At 49.3% G+C, this 13,673-nt stretch overlaps 1 protein-coding gene across 1 annotated transcript in view; it reads right to left on the bottom strand.

Moving 5' to 3' along the window:
- atrnl1b (attractin-like 1b) overlaps nucleotides 1-7,005 on the bottom strand; it is a 120,866-nt gene extending 113,861 nt beyond the window's left edge. Inside the window, exon 1 of the mRNA XM_084455866.1 lies at nucleotides 5,760-7,005. Coding sequence (XP_084311992.1) covers nucleotides 5,760-5,995 — 236 coding nt within the window. The 5' untranslated portion in view covers nucleotides 5,996-7,005. The remainder of the gene's footprint in view (nucleotides 1-5,759) is intronic.
- Between the last annotated feature and the right edge of the window lie 6,668 nt (nucleotides 7,006-13,673).

The raw sequence follows: 13,673 nt of genomic DNA, 5'->3' as shown, positions 1-13,673 counted from the left end.
CGGGGGTGGCGGGTCACCGGGGTGGCGGGTCACCGGGGTGGCGGGTCACCGGGGTGGGGGGTCACCGGGGTGGCGGGTCACCGGGGTGGGGGGTCACCGGGGTGGCGGGTCACCGGGGTGAGCCCGCCTCTCCCTCAGAACAACGCCCACCACAGGCCTGGAGCCGGAGAGAGGAGCGTCTCTAGGGCCTAGTTTGGATCTGAATATAACTGAGGCAAAATAACTGAATATTACAAAGACATAGAACTGCACTCTACTGCCCCTGAAGAGATGAGGAACACACGAGCCTCCTCTCTGCATATTAACCTGGGCGACTCTTAGAGGACGTCTGAGGGACATGAGAGCTGACAGGACAGCGAAGCACCTTCAGACACCATTTCCTTTATAGACTACAGTCTATTACCAGAGTCTATTGCTCTGTTTTTATTACAATTGTATTGGTTTATATTGCACCGTTTTTATTACCATTTATCTGATATTAAAGCTTTTTATTATCATTATCTTGTGTTATTACTCTGTTGCTGCTGAGGTGTTGAGGAGCCAGATCCTAACATGTCACCCCCCTGTTCACATGTCACCCCCCTGTTCACATGTCACCCCCCTGTTCACATGTCACCCCCCTGTTCCTGTCCATGTGACAGAACCTGAACCATTCACTCGTTCCAGTCTTCAGAACCGCTTCATTCACACTCCACCCTGCTGGGACATAAGAGTCCATGAGTGACTGTCTGTCTGGTCTCTCTGAGCGGTATCCCCCTGGTCAGGTGTGGATCGTCCCTCTACTGTGTGGTCTGGTGGGTCTGGATCGTCCCTCGACTGTGTGGTCTGGTGGGTCTGGATCGTCCCTCTACTGTGTGGTCTGGTGGGTCTGGATCGTCCCTCTACTGTGTGGTCTGGTGGGTCTGGATCGTCACTCTACTGTGTGGTCTGGTGGGTCTGGATCGTCCCTCTACTGTGTGGTCTGGATCGTCCCTCTACTGTGTGGTCTGGTGGGTCTGGATCGTCCCTCTACTGTGTGGTCTGGTGGGTCTGGATCGTCCCTCTACTGTGTGGTCTGGATCGTCCCTCTACTGTGTGGTCTGGTGGGTCTGGATCGTCCCTCTACTGTGTGGTCTGGATCGTCCCTCTACTGTGTGGTCTGGTGGGTCTGGATCGTCCCTCTACTGTGTGGTCTGATGGGTCTGGATCGTCCCTCTACTGTGTGGTCTGGTGGGTCTGGATCGTCCCTCTGCTGTGTGGTCTGGTGGGTCTGGATCGTCCCTCTACTGTGTGGTCTGGATCGTCCCTCTACTGTGTGGTCTGGTGGGTCTGGATCGTCCCTCTACTGTGTGGTCTGGTGGGTCTGGATCGTCCCTCTGCTGTGTGGTCTGGTGGGTCTGGATCGTCCCTCTACTGTGTGGTCTGGATCGTCCCTCTACTGTGTGGTCTGGATCGTCCCTCTACTGTGTGGTCTGGTGGGTCTGGATCGTCCCTCTACTGTGTGGTCTGGTGGGTCTGGATCGTCCCTCTACTGTGTGGTCTGGTGGGTCTCTAGATGTCTGGATCAGATGAGCTCATCCATCCTGACTGATCCAGAGTCAGATCCAGCCTGGCCAGGGGAGCGTCCCCCAGTCAGAGTGCTCTTCCTGGGGGGACGTCTGTTGATCAGACCTCAGAAGGTCCAGGGGGCGGTGAATACCGTGTCAGACCTGAACCTTAACTGATTGTATCTCATCCATTTGTTGTTGTCATTAATCAATGCAGGATTAATCTGGACCACTACACAGTCTGGGGCCGTTTGATGATGTGTGAGAGGCTTATACCTGAACACTGTTCAGCTAGCTCTCTCTATACCTGAACACTGTTCAGCTAGCTCTCTCTATACCTGAACACTGTTCAGCTAGCTCTCTCTATACCTGAACACTGTTCAGCTAGCTCTCTCTATACCTGAACACTGTTCAGCTAGCTCTCTCTACACCTGAACACTGTTCAGCTAGCTCTCTCTACACCTGAACACTGTTCAGCTAGCTCTCTCTATACCTGAACACTGTTCAGCTAGCTCTCTCTACACCTGAACACTGTTCAGCTAGCTCTCTCTACACCTGAACACTGTTCAACTAGCTCTCTCTCTCTCTACACCTGAACACTGTTCAGCTAGCTCTCTCTACACCTGAACACTGTTCAGCTAGCTCTCTCTACACCTGAACACTGTTCAGCTAGCTCTCTCTATACCTGAACACTGTTCAGATAGCTCTCTCTCTACACCTGAACACTGTTCAGCTAGCTCTCTCTACACCTGAACACTGTTCAGCTAGTTCAGCTAGCTCTCTCTATACCTGAACACTGTTCAGATAGTTCAGCTAGCTCTCTCTATACCTGAACACTGTTCAGCTAGCTCTCTCTACACCTGAACACTGTTCAGCTAGCTCTCTCTATACCTGAACACTGTTCAGCTAGCTCTCTCTATACCTGAACACTGTTCAGCTAGCTCTCTATACCTGAACACTGTTCAGCTAGCTCTCTATACCTGAACACTGTTCAGATAGCTCTCTCTATACCTGAACACTGTTCAGATAGCTCTCTCTACACCTGAACACTGTTCAGCTAGCTCTCTCTATACCTGAACACTGTTCAGCTAGCTCTCTATACCTGAACACTGTTCAGCTAGCTCTCTCTATACCTGAACACTGTTCAGATAGCTCTCTCTACACCTGAACACTGTTCAGCTAGCTCTCTCTATACCTGAACACTGTTCAGATAGCTCTCTCTATACCTGAACACTGTTCAGATAGCTCTCTCTATACCTGAACACTGTTCAGCTAGCTCTCTATACCTGAACACTGTTCAGATAGCTCTCTATACCTGAACACTGTTCAGATAGCTCTCTCTACACCTGAACACTGTTCAGCTAGTTCAGCTAGCTCTCTCTATACCTGAACACTGTTCAGCTAGCTCTCTCTATACCTGAACACTGTTCAGCTAGCTCTCTCTACACCTGAACACTGTTCAGCTAGCTCTCTCTATACCTGAACACTGTTCAGCTAGCTCTCTCTATACCTGAACACTGTTCAGCTAGCTCTCTCTACACCTGAACACTGTTCCCTGAGCTGAACGAGGGAGGCCATGATGAAGAGGCCATGATGAAGAGGCCATGATGAAGAGGCCATGATGAAGAGGCCGCGCTGGGTGGAGACCTGGTGCAGCAGCTGGCCAGCATCATCCACACACACACCTGACTGAGTACTTCTCAACATCTGTTCTAAAGGTCTGGATGATTCCCTCTCAGAGGGCAGAGCTGTGTGTGTTTGAGGCTGGATGAGAGGCCAGTGAGCCCAGGTGAGGCTGTGTGGATGAGTAGCCAGTAGCAACCTTACTAGGCCAGGTGCTGGATCTTAGAGTGCATATGTGAGGAGAGAGGAGAGAGATCTACACACCGATATCTCCCGGTTCACTTTATTGGAAAAACTCAACGTTTCGACCCTTAGGTCTTCATCAGGCAACTTCCAAAGAAGAAGAACTTCCATCGAAGTTGCCTGATGAAGACCTAAGGGTCGAAACGTTGAGTTTTTTCAATAAAGTGTGTGGATGAGTGGCCAGTGAGCCCAGGTGTGCTAATAGCGTCAGCTCCACCCAGGGAGAGACAGAGAGACTGAGCTCTACCTGGAGCAGGACTATTTATAGACACCTCGACGAAGTCGGGGTCCTGAAGTCTCATTAATCCTGCACCCGTCTGCCAGCTCTGCTTTTAGATCCACTAAATACATCTGAGATGATCGATGACGCAAACTGTGGGGAAGAAACGTGAATTCAAATAAAACTTCAAGCTGGAGCTTCCACCCACGCGGTGAGCTCTGAGCGACGAAACCTGCCTCCATCATAGAGTAAAACACAGCCTGGAAACAGCTCAAACAGCCCCAGCAGGGGGGGGAGGCTGGCCCACTGAAACAGCCCCAGCAGGGGGGGGGGGGCTGGCCCACTGAAACAGCCCCAGCAGGGGGGGGGGCTGGCCCACTGAAACAGCCCCAGCAGGGGGGGGGGGGGGGGGGCTGGCCCACTGAAACAGCCCCAGCAGGGGGGGGAGGGCTGGCCCACTGAAACAGCCCCAGCAGGGGGGGGGGGCTGGCCCACTGAAACAGCCCCAGCAGGGGGGGGAGGGCTGGCCCACTGAAACAGCCCCAGCAGGGGGGGTCAGAGGCGGAGCTAGTAGTTCTTCAGGTCGTGGGCAAGGTGATCTCTCAGGAAATAAAACTTTGGTGACTCATCACAGTCAACTCTAACTCAGACCACTTTAACACCATACACAACCCTAACCCAGACTACACAACCCTAACCCAGACTACACAACCCTAACCCAGACTACACAACCCTAACCCAGACTACACAACCCTAACCCAGACTACACAACCCTAACCCAGACTACACAACCCTAACCCAGACTACACAACCCTAACCCAGACTACACAACCCTAACCCAGACTACATAACCCTAACCCAGACTACACAACCCTAACCCAGACTACACAACCCTAACCCAGACTACACAACCCTAACCCAGACTACACAACCCTAACCCAGACTACACAACCCTAACCCAGACTAGAGGTCGACCGATTAATAGTTTTTGCTGATTAATCGTAGCTGATAGGATCTTTTAGAACTGGTCTGAACTGGGTTGTGATAGTGGCCATACTGAGCTGCCTCTGCCCTCTGGAAATACACCATATTCAAACCATGTAGGTCTAAGACACCACATATTTAAGGTTGTTCCGTTACATATTTAATATACTTTTTATCTTATATATATATTTGAATTGATTGACAAGGATCTGGACCACAGCCACCCAGCAACTGACAAAAAGGAATAGGCGACTTTATTTGAACTTTACTGAAGATAAATATAAATAAAGGTATTTTAAGAAAATGTCCTGGATATAGCCTACTCTTGGGTGAGAAGAAGACATTCTTAGAGATTCTCCTCAGTGAAACACAATCATTCATAGAGGGAATGAATAGTGAAGGAAATGTGTTCTGCTCTGTTGGACATGGAGGCCTCACAGGGGTCAGAGGTCAGGTGTGTGCAGGTAGGAGAGGCTTCAACGCCTGAGGAAACAAACAGGACATGTAGGCCTGACCTCTCTGAGTTTATCACTCTCTGCCTTTTAGCCTACCTTGAGTTTGATCATTCACATTTATTTAGGTATTTAGCTTTTGAGTGGCATAAAAAAGGTGTGTTATCAGACGATTAATCAGCTATAGGCTTTTTCCTGCTCCAAACTATCTTTATGACATCGAGACCACTTTAACACTATAAACAACCCTAAAGCCAGACCACTTTAACACTAACTCAGACCACTTTAACACAATAGGTTGAAGCCAAGAGTTAGCCTCTGGGGTTTCACCCAGGTCCTCTTCTGGCAAACCAATAAACCAATCAAACTAGCAGTCAGGCTTTTAGATAAATGAGAGATGGAATGCATCAACTGTCAATCTGAGGAGAGATGTATCTAATGCATGAACTGTCGATCTATCTCATTCATGTCTATATTTTATGTCAACAGGCTCACCTAGCAACTACCGTTGAGGCTGACAGAGTTATAGGGCTACCTGTGGGGTTTCCTACCCAAGGCCCTACCAGAGGCCCTACCAGAGGCCCTACCAGAGGCCCTGGAAAGCACCTTCACACCACAGATGGAAATGGCAGTTAATGTTTGATCCATCTGTTGATTCCAGAAGCAGGGGTCAGTCTGGTCAGTGCGTGTGATACAATACAGACAACTTACTTGAATCTTCCTTGGCAGTGCTGGCACTGGTCCCCCACCCATCCTCGGTCACAGACGCACGTCCCGTTCACACACCTCCCGGAGAGACAGCTCTTCTCACAGGCCCTCCCCGGGGAGGCGTGGGTGAGGAGCCCCAAGCAGAACAACACGCAGAGCAGCAGGTATCTGGGGACCCCCTGCAGTCTGCTGCCTGGGGGAGGGAACAGCTCAGTCCTGCTCGTCTTCCCTGCATCCATCTTCTAGTCAGAGAGAGACCAAGCCTTTCAGAGTGAGACCAGGCCTGTATTCTCTGCTCTCTGGGACCCAGATTGTTTTAATTATCTGGGGGACTCGTTCGAGGAGCAACGTTTGTCGTAAATGTTTTCTGAGCGATGTGCATAATCAGTCTAAAGAAGGTTAGTTCTTGCATAATCAGTCTAAAGAAGGTTATTTCTTCATCCCGGGCAGGAATAAATACCGTTTAAGAGGTGAATATACTATAAAAGGTGAAAAACAAAGAGGAGAAGGCAGTATGGGAGGTTTTCTCTCACTCTCCCTCCTGCAGATCCGGGTGGAAAAATCTTCTCAGCGCACAAAACTGGAAAACATGTTGGAGCGACGCACTGTCCCAAATTACACTTCTGACTTCAAACAGGCTTAGTTTCCTTATTGCAACATTTACTACATCTTATTGAAGAACATTACTCTCTTCCAAAAAACAGGATTTCAGCAGCCATTTTAACGCGTAAAAACACTTCCACGATTATCTTCTGGTTTGGAGATGAAAGATCCTCTCTGCGGTAACGGGACTCTGAGAGCCCCGGTTATAAACATGATCTCCCGGTTATAAACATGATCTATCAACATCCCCCGGTTATAAACATGATCTATCAACATCCCCCGGTTATAAACATGATCTATCAACATCCCCCGGTTATAAACATGATCTATCAACATCCCCCGGTTATAAACATGATCTATCAACATCCCCCGGTTATAAACATGATCTATCAACATCCCCCGGTTATAAACATGATCTTTAACATGGAAAGGGACAAAAGGAGATATTATTGTTTAAATGGGATCTAACATTAGTCCCGGAACCGAACCCGGGTTGGAGCAGCAGTCATAACACGGGTGTGTTGGGGATCTTGGTATTCAACAGATCTCAGATCTGTGTAAAGCCAGGTTTCTGTCTGGTTCCCCGCTGTCTTGCTGAAGCGTTAAAGATGAATTAAAGCGCATTTGATTCCGTAGCTTCCTTTTAATCCACTGGGAAACAACTATGCGACTGTAGCCTCGTCTGGCCAGAATCACACCAGCTAGCAGAGAGACTAGTGATGGGTGGTTAGCTCCTAGCCTAGCTGCTAGCTCTGGCCAGTGATGGGCTGTTAGCTCCTAGCCTAGCTCCTAGCTGCTAGCTCTGGCCAGTGATGGTTGTTAGCTGCTAGCCTAGCTGCTAGCTCTGGCCAGTGATGGGCTGTTAGCTCCTAGCCTAGCTCCTAGCCTAGCTCCTAGCTGCTAGCTCTGGCCAGTGATGGGTTGTTAGCTCCTAGCCTAGCTGCTAGCTCTGGCCAGTGATGGGCTGTTAGCTCCTAGCCTAGCTGCTAGCTCTGGCCAGTGATGTGTTGTTAGCTCCTAGCTGCTAGCTGCTAGCTCTCTGGCCAGCTCGGCTCTTCAGGTTGAAGAAAACTCAACACAGCTTTCTGCGCATGGGCAGTTAAAGTTGTACCGATTTAAAGGCGCAGTGCTGGAATTAAATAAATCTTCAATGCGGCATTTAATCCCATTCTTATCAAAACATATGCCAAACTGTTGAGGTAAGGAGTCTTTCACACGATCCATTGAGACTAAAGAATGTTAAATTCAAATTCAAACGGTCATTTCTACCCACAGCTTCTTTGAAACAGCGCAAAGTCCCAACCCAACTGAACATCTGTCATCCAGGAACAGAGAACAAACAACATCTCAGCTCAGCTGATGCTCTCAGAGTTGAGTCCATCCATTCCTGACATGTGAGGTCACCTTACAGTAGACTCTCACTCACTGCAGAGTACCATTGTAGGGTTATAGATTTGTTTATCAGATTTATCAAGGTAGATTCTCTGAACTCGCTCTACTCTACAGCAACTTCAGCTGAGTTTAGTTGAGCAGTTGTTTAGCTGAGTGTAACTCAGGTCACAGCACCACTGTAACCGTGTAGCACTCCTTCCTTCCTCCAACCCTCACTAGCTGCTATAAAGACCTGCCTTGGCTTCTTTGTACAGACAGTTTGAGTTTTAACCATATAAATATGCCCTATATTAAACCAGGTGGGGATTTCAATCAGTTTGGTCTTGGTTGCATTGTCAACCTATGGTGAAAAATGAACCTTTTAATAAAATAAATAACATTTATTCAAGAGACACCAAGAACCCGTTGTGTTTTGCAGTAGTTACTCAGCAGCTGAGCTGTTGAGCCCTCTACTCATGTTGGGGAACTGGGCCAGGAAAGAAGTCAAAAGAATATGTGGTTTGAAAATGAAAATGAGAGTGTGTGATCTGTTTCATTATCTCTGTCAATCAATCAATCAATCAAAGATTTATTTGTATAGCGCATTTCATAACCAAAGGCAACACAATGCGCTTTACAGAGAACAAGGGAGGAGGGCATACGACCCACTCTCTACATATTCCAGAGGGAAGCAAAAAAACAGTCACACAGGGAAGCCCTCAGGGATGACACCAGCCTGGCTCTAGCTGGCTGGGGTAGGGCTAGTTCTCTGTAGCTGGGGTAGGGGTAGTTCTCTGTAGCTGGGGTAGGGGTAGTTCTCTGTAGCTGGGGTAGGGGTAGTTCTCTGTAGCTGGGGTAGGGGTCATCTCTAGCTGGCTGGGGTAGGGGTAGTTCTCTGTAGCTGGGGTAGGGCTAGTTCTCTAGCTGGCTGGGGTATGGGTCATCTCTAGCTGGCTGGGGTAGGGGTAGTTCTCTGGCTGGGTAGGGGTAGTTCTCTGTAGCTGGGGTAGGGGTAGTTCTCTGGCTGGGTAGGGGTAGTTCTCTGTAGCTGGCTGGGGTAGGGGTAGTTCTCTAGCTGGCTGGGGTAGGGGTAGGGGTAGTTCTCTGTAGCTGGGGTAGGGGTAGTTCTCTGTAGCTGGGGTAGGGGTAGTCCTCTGTAGCTGGGGTAGGGGTAGTTCTCTGGCTGGGGTAGGGGTAGTTCTCTAGCTGGCTGGGGTAGGGGTAGTTCTCTAGCTGGCTGGGGTAGGGGTGGGGGTAGTTCTCTGTAGCTGGCTGTGGTAGGGGTAGTCCTCTGGCTGGGGTAGGGGTAGTTCTCTGGCTGGGGTAGGGGTAGTTCTCTGTAGCTGGGGTAGGGGTCTCTGTAGCTGGGGTAGGGGTAGTTCTCTGGCTGGGGTAGGGGTAGTTCTCTGTAGCTGGGGTAGGGGTCTCTGTAGCTGGGGTAGGGGTAGTTCTCTGTAGCTGGGGTAGGGGTAGTTCTCTGGCTGGGGTAGGGGTAGTTCTCTGTAGCTGGCTGGGGTAGGGGTAGTTCTCTGGCTGGGGTAGGGGTATCTCTGTAGCTGGGGTAGGGGTAGTTCTCTGTAGCTGGCTGGGGTAGGGGTAGTTCTCTGGCTGGGGTAGGGGTATCTCTGTAGCTGGCTGGGGTAGGGGTAGTTCTCTGGCTGGGGTAGGGGTAGTTCTCTGGCTGGGGTAGGGGTATCTCTGTAGCTGGGGTAGGGGTATCTCTGTAGCTGGGGTAGGGGTATCTCTGTAGCTGGGGTAGGGGTATCTCTGTAGCTGGGGTAGGGGTAGTTCTCTGTAGCTGGCTGGGGTAGGGGTAGTTCTCTAGCTGGCTGGGGTATGGGTAGTTCTCTGTAGCTGGGGTAGGGGTAGTTCTCTGTAGCTGGCTGGGGTAGGGGTAGTTCTCTGGCTGGGGTAGGGGTAGTTCTCTGTAGCTGGGGTAGGGGTAGTTCTCTGTAGCTGGGGTAGGGGTATCTCTGTAGCTGGGGTAGGGGTAGTTCTCTGGCTGGGGTAGGGGTAGTTCTCTGGCTGGGGTAGGGGTAGTTCTCTGGCTGGGGTAGGGGTAGTTCTCTGTAGCTGGGGTAGGGGTAGTTCTCTGGCTGGGGTAGTTCTCTGTAGCTGGGGTAGGGGTAGTTCTCTGGCTGGGGTAGGGGTAGTTCTCTGGCTGGGGTAGGGGTAGTTCTCTGGCTGGGGTAGGGGTAGTTCTCTGGCTGGGGTAGTTCTCTGTAGCTGGGGTAGGGGTAGTTCTCTGGCTGGGGTAGGGGTAGTTCTCTGGCTGGGGTAGTTCTCTGTAGCTGGGGTAGGGGTAGTTCTCTGGCTGGGGTAGGGGTATCTCTGTAGCTGGGGTAGGGGTAGTTCTCTGGCTGGGGTAGGGGTAGTTCTCTGGCTGGGGTAGGGGTAGTTCTCTGGCTGGGGTAGTTCTCTGTAGCTGGGGTAGGGGTAGTTCTCTGGCTGGGAGGGGGTAGTTCTCTGTAGCTGGGGTAGTTCTCTGTAGCTGGGGTAGGGGTGGGGTAGTCTTCAGTGGAGACACTGGCCTGTCTGTGTAGCAGGCTGGTACAGATGGTGTTCATTACACACGGTCAGAGATCATCTGATTACATACATCAGCAAACCTCAGCCTGGAACAAGAGCACTCTGCTTCCACCAACAATTACTGCCTAGCGCCTCCACCTGTACACCACAACCACACGTCATCGTCACAGCGCCTCTTCACAGCTCCGCGGGGGGCCGTGCTTTTATTAGACCCGGGGCCGGCGGCGCGCCACACTGCAGACATATGGCTCGGCCCCCTGCCATCAGCACGCTGGGAACAAACTCACAAGATGGCTGCTTCAGGAACAGATCCTCTCCATCGTCCTGTCCAGGACCCACACAGCGTCTGGGCTAAACTAGCGTACTGGGTTTGAGACTGCTGGCTGTCCAGCACGTACAGTAGAGTACAGTACCACACATCCTTTATCTGGGCCTGGGGTTCTGGCCCATCTCTGAACAGCTCTACCTGTCTCCATCATTGATCCCATCCAGTTTCATCTACCCCCCCCTCCCCCCCCTTCCAAAAAATAGATAAATAAATGTTGTACTTTCCTGCTTTCATACTTTAGAGGTGTCAAACACTCAGCGATGGCCTTTTAGTAGCTTTTTTACAGTATATGAAGACTTTTTTTTATTGATTTTTTACAATATATATAGCACTACCCGCCGAAATGATGGTCACAGTCACAGTCATCCATGATTGGATGGATGAAGGTCAGTTTGATAGACTGCTAGACTACAGGTAGTAAATTGGCAGATTGGGAACCTTATAATGTCTAGTTGTGTACCTGGGAACTGGAATGAGGAAATGATTAGTGCTGATAAGATACTGTAAGAACAAGCAATAAGAATTCCAATGTGCCTGTACTGGTTATATATGCAAATACACTTCCTATTCTGTTCTACCCTCCAGAGGTCAAGACATAGACAGGATAACACTGGAGAACATCTGGGATGTGCCAGGAATGAATGATCAAATGGTTCTGTAATGTATGTACAGTTATCAGTAGGTGGAACTGAAACCATGTATCAGTGCTGTTTGGTTTGCAGTGGGGTCAGCCTTATGTACATGCACCCCTAGTGGTTTGGTTTGCAGTGGGGTCAGCCTTATGTACATGCGCCCCTAGTGGTTTGGTTTGCAGTGGGGTCAGCCTTATGTACATGCGCCCCTAGTGGTTTGGTTTGCAGTGGGGTCAGCCTTATGTACATGCGCCCCTAGTGGTTTGGTTTGCAGTGGGGTCAGCCTTATGTACATGCGCCCCTAGTGGTTTGGTTTGCAGTGGGGTCAGCCTTATGTACATGCGCCCCCTAGTGGTTTGGTTTGCAGTGGGGTCAGCCTTATGTACATGCGCCCCTAGTGGTTTGGTTTGCAGTGGGGTCAGCCTTATGTACATGCGCCCCATAGTGGTTTGGTTTGCAGTGGGGTCAGCCTTATGTACATGCGCCCCCTAGTGGTTTGGTTTGCAGTGGGGTCAGCCTTATGTACATGCGCCCCTAGTGGTTTGGTTTGCAGTGGGGTCAGCCTTATGTACATGCGCCCCTAGTGGTTTGGTTTGCAGTGGGGTCAGCCTTATGTACATGTGCCCCTAGTGGTTTGGTTTGCAGTGGGGTCAGCCTTATGTACATGCGCCCCCTAGTGGTTTGGTTTGCAGTGGGGTCAGCCTTATGTACATGCGCCCCCTAGTGGTTTGGTTTGCAGTGGGGTCAGCCTTATGTACATGCACCCCCTAGTGGTGAATTCAATGCAGCTCACCTCAGTCCAGTGGCATGGCAGTGTCTCAGCTCATGAATGGCTGGAGGTATTTCTAACATATTACAGTATTTATTAGATGTTTTGCCTGAGTCATCTCTTCATGATGCTGCCCACCTCTGGTCAAATTCCCTACATCCTCAATTGAAGAGATCACCCTGTTCCTACCCCGGTAGTTTAATGGCCCATGTGACCCTGTGCCTGTATGTAATGACCCATGTGACCCTGTGCCTGTATGTAATGGCCCATGTGACCCTGTGTCTGTATGTAATGACCCATGTGACCCTGTGTCTGTATGTAATGACCCATGTGACCCTGTGCCTGTATGTAATGGCCCATGTGAATCTGTGCCTGTATGTAATGACCCATGTGAATCTGTGTCTGTATGTAATGACCCATGTGACCCTGTGCCTGTATGTAATGACCCATGTGACCCTGTGCCTGTATGTAATGGCCCATGTGACCCTGTGCCTGTATGTAATGACCCATGTGACCCTGTGTCTGTATGTAATGACCCATGTGACCCTGTGCCTGTATGTAATGACCCATGTGAATCTGTGCCTGTATGTAATGACCCATGTGAATCTGTGTCTGTATGTAATGACCCATGTGACCCTGTGCCTGTATGTAATGACCCATGTGACCCTGTGTCTGTATGTAATGACCCATGTGACCCTGTGTCTGTATGTAATGACCCATGTGACCCTGTGCCTGTATGTAATGGCCCATGTGACCCTGTGCCTGTATGTAATGGCCCATGTGACCCTGTGCCTGTATGTAATGACCCATGTGACCCTGTGCCTGTATGTAATGACCCATGGCCCCCTTGGGCCCTTTTTTGTGTTTTCTGAAAAACAAAAAAATATGACTTACGCCATTATTTTAATAAGGTGACAATATATATAAGATATATATTTATTATAAATAGGCCTGGGTATCGATTTGAATTTCAAGAATCGATTCGATTCCGATTCACAAGGTTCAGAATCGATTATCACAATTCAATATTGATTCGGTTAGTGTTACTAAAACCTGTTATGGTTAAACTGGTTAGTGTTTCCTGTAGTAGTCAGGGTTAGGGTCAAAGGTTAAACTGGTTAGTGTTTCCTGTAGTAGTCAGGGTTAGGGTCAAAGGTTAAACAGGTTAGTGTGTCCTGTAGTAGTCAGGGTTAGGGTCAAAGGTTAAACAGGTTAGTGTTTCCTGTAGTAGTCAGGGTTAGGGTCAAAGGTTAAACAGGTTAGTGTTTCCTGTAGTGGTTGAAAACACATCTGTGCCAGATTGTGTGTCTGGTCCAGTAGAAACAAGGGAAACTCCAAAAAGTACAAACAAAAAGAAAGGAATGGGAGCAATATATAATTTGATGGTTTTATGAAAAAATAAATACACTCAAACAAACAATACATTTGTCTCTTACTGTACTGCCCTGGCAGCGCGTTACTATGCAGAGCTAGACAGGTAGCTAACAACTTGACATCTCCCAATCACAAGGCTTGACTTTTCTTGTAGTTTAATGAAAGAGTCTCGTTGTAAAACTGAAATACAATACAGAAATCAAATACACATTCATTAGTACACAAACACAATTACTGATATGCGAACACACTGATTACACAATTGAAATGTTGTTAATCTCACTGAGAAATCCAATTACAAAATACAATCA

Source organism: Borostomias antarcticus (assembly GCF_949987555.1).
Source record: "Borostomias antarcticus genome assembly, chromosome: 22".
NCBI classification, from domain to species: domain Eukaryota; kingdom Metazoa; phylum Chordata; class Actinopteri; order Stomiiformes; family Stomiidae; genus Borostomias; species Borostomias antarcticus.
The sequence above is the reverse complement of the archived record's forward strand: the minus strand, read 5'-3'. Positions and strand labels throughout refer to the sequence as shown.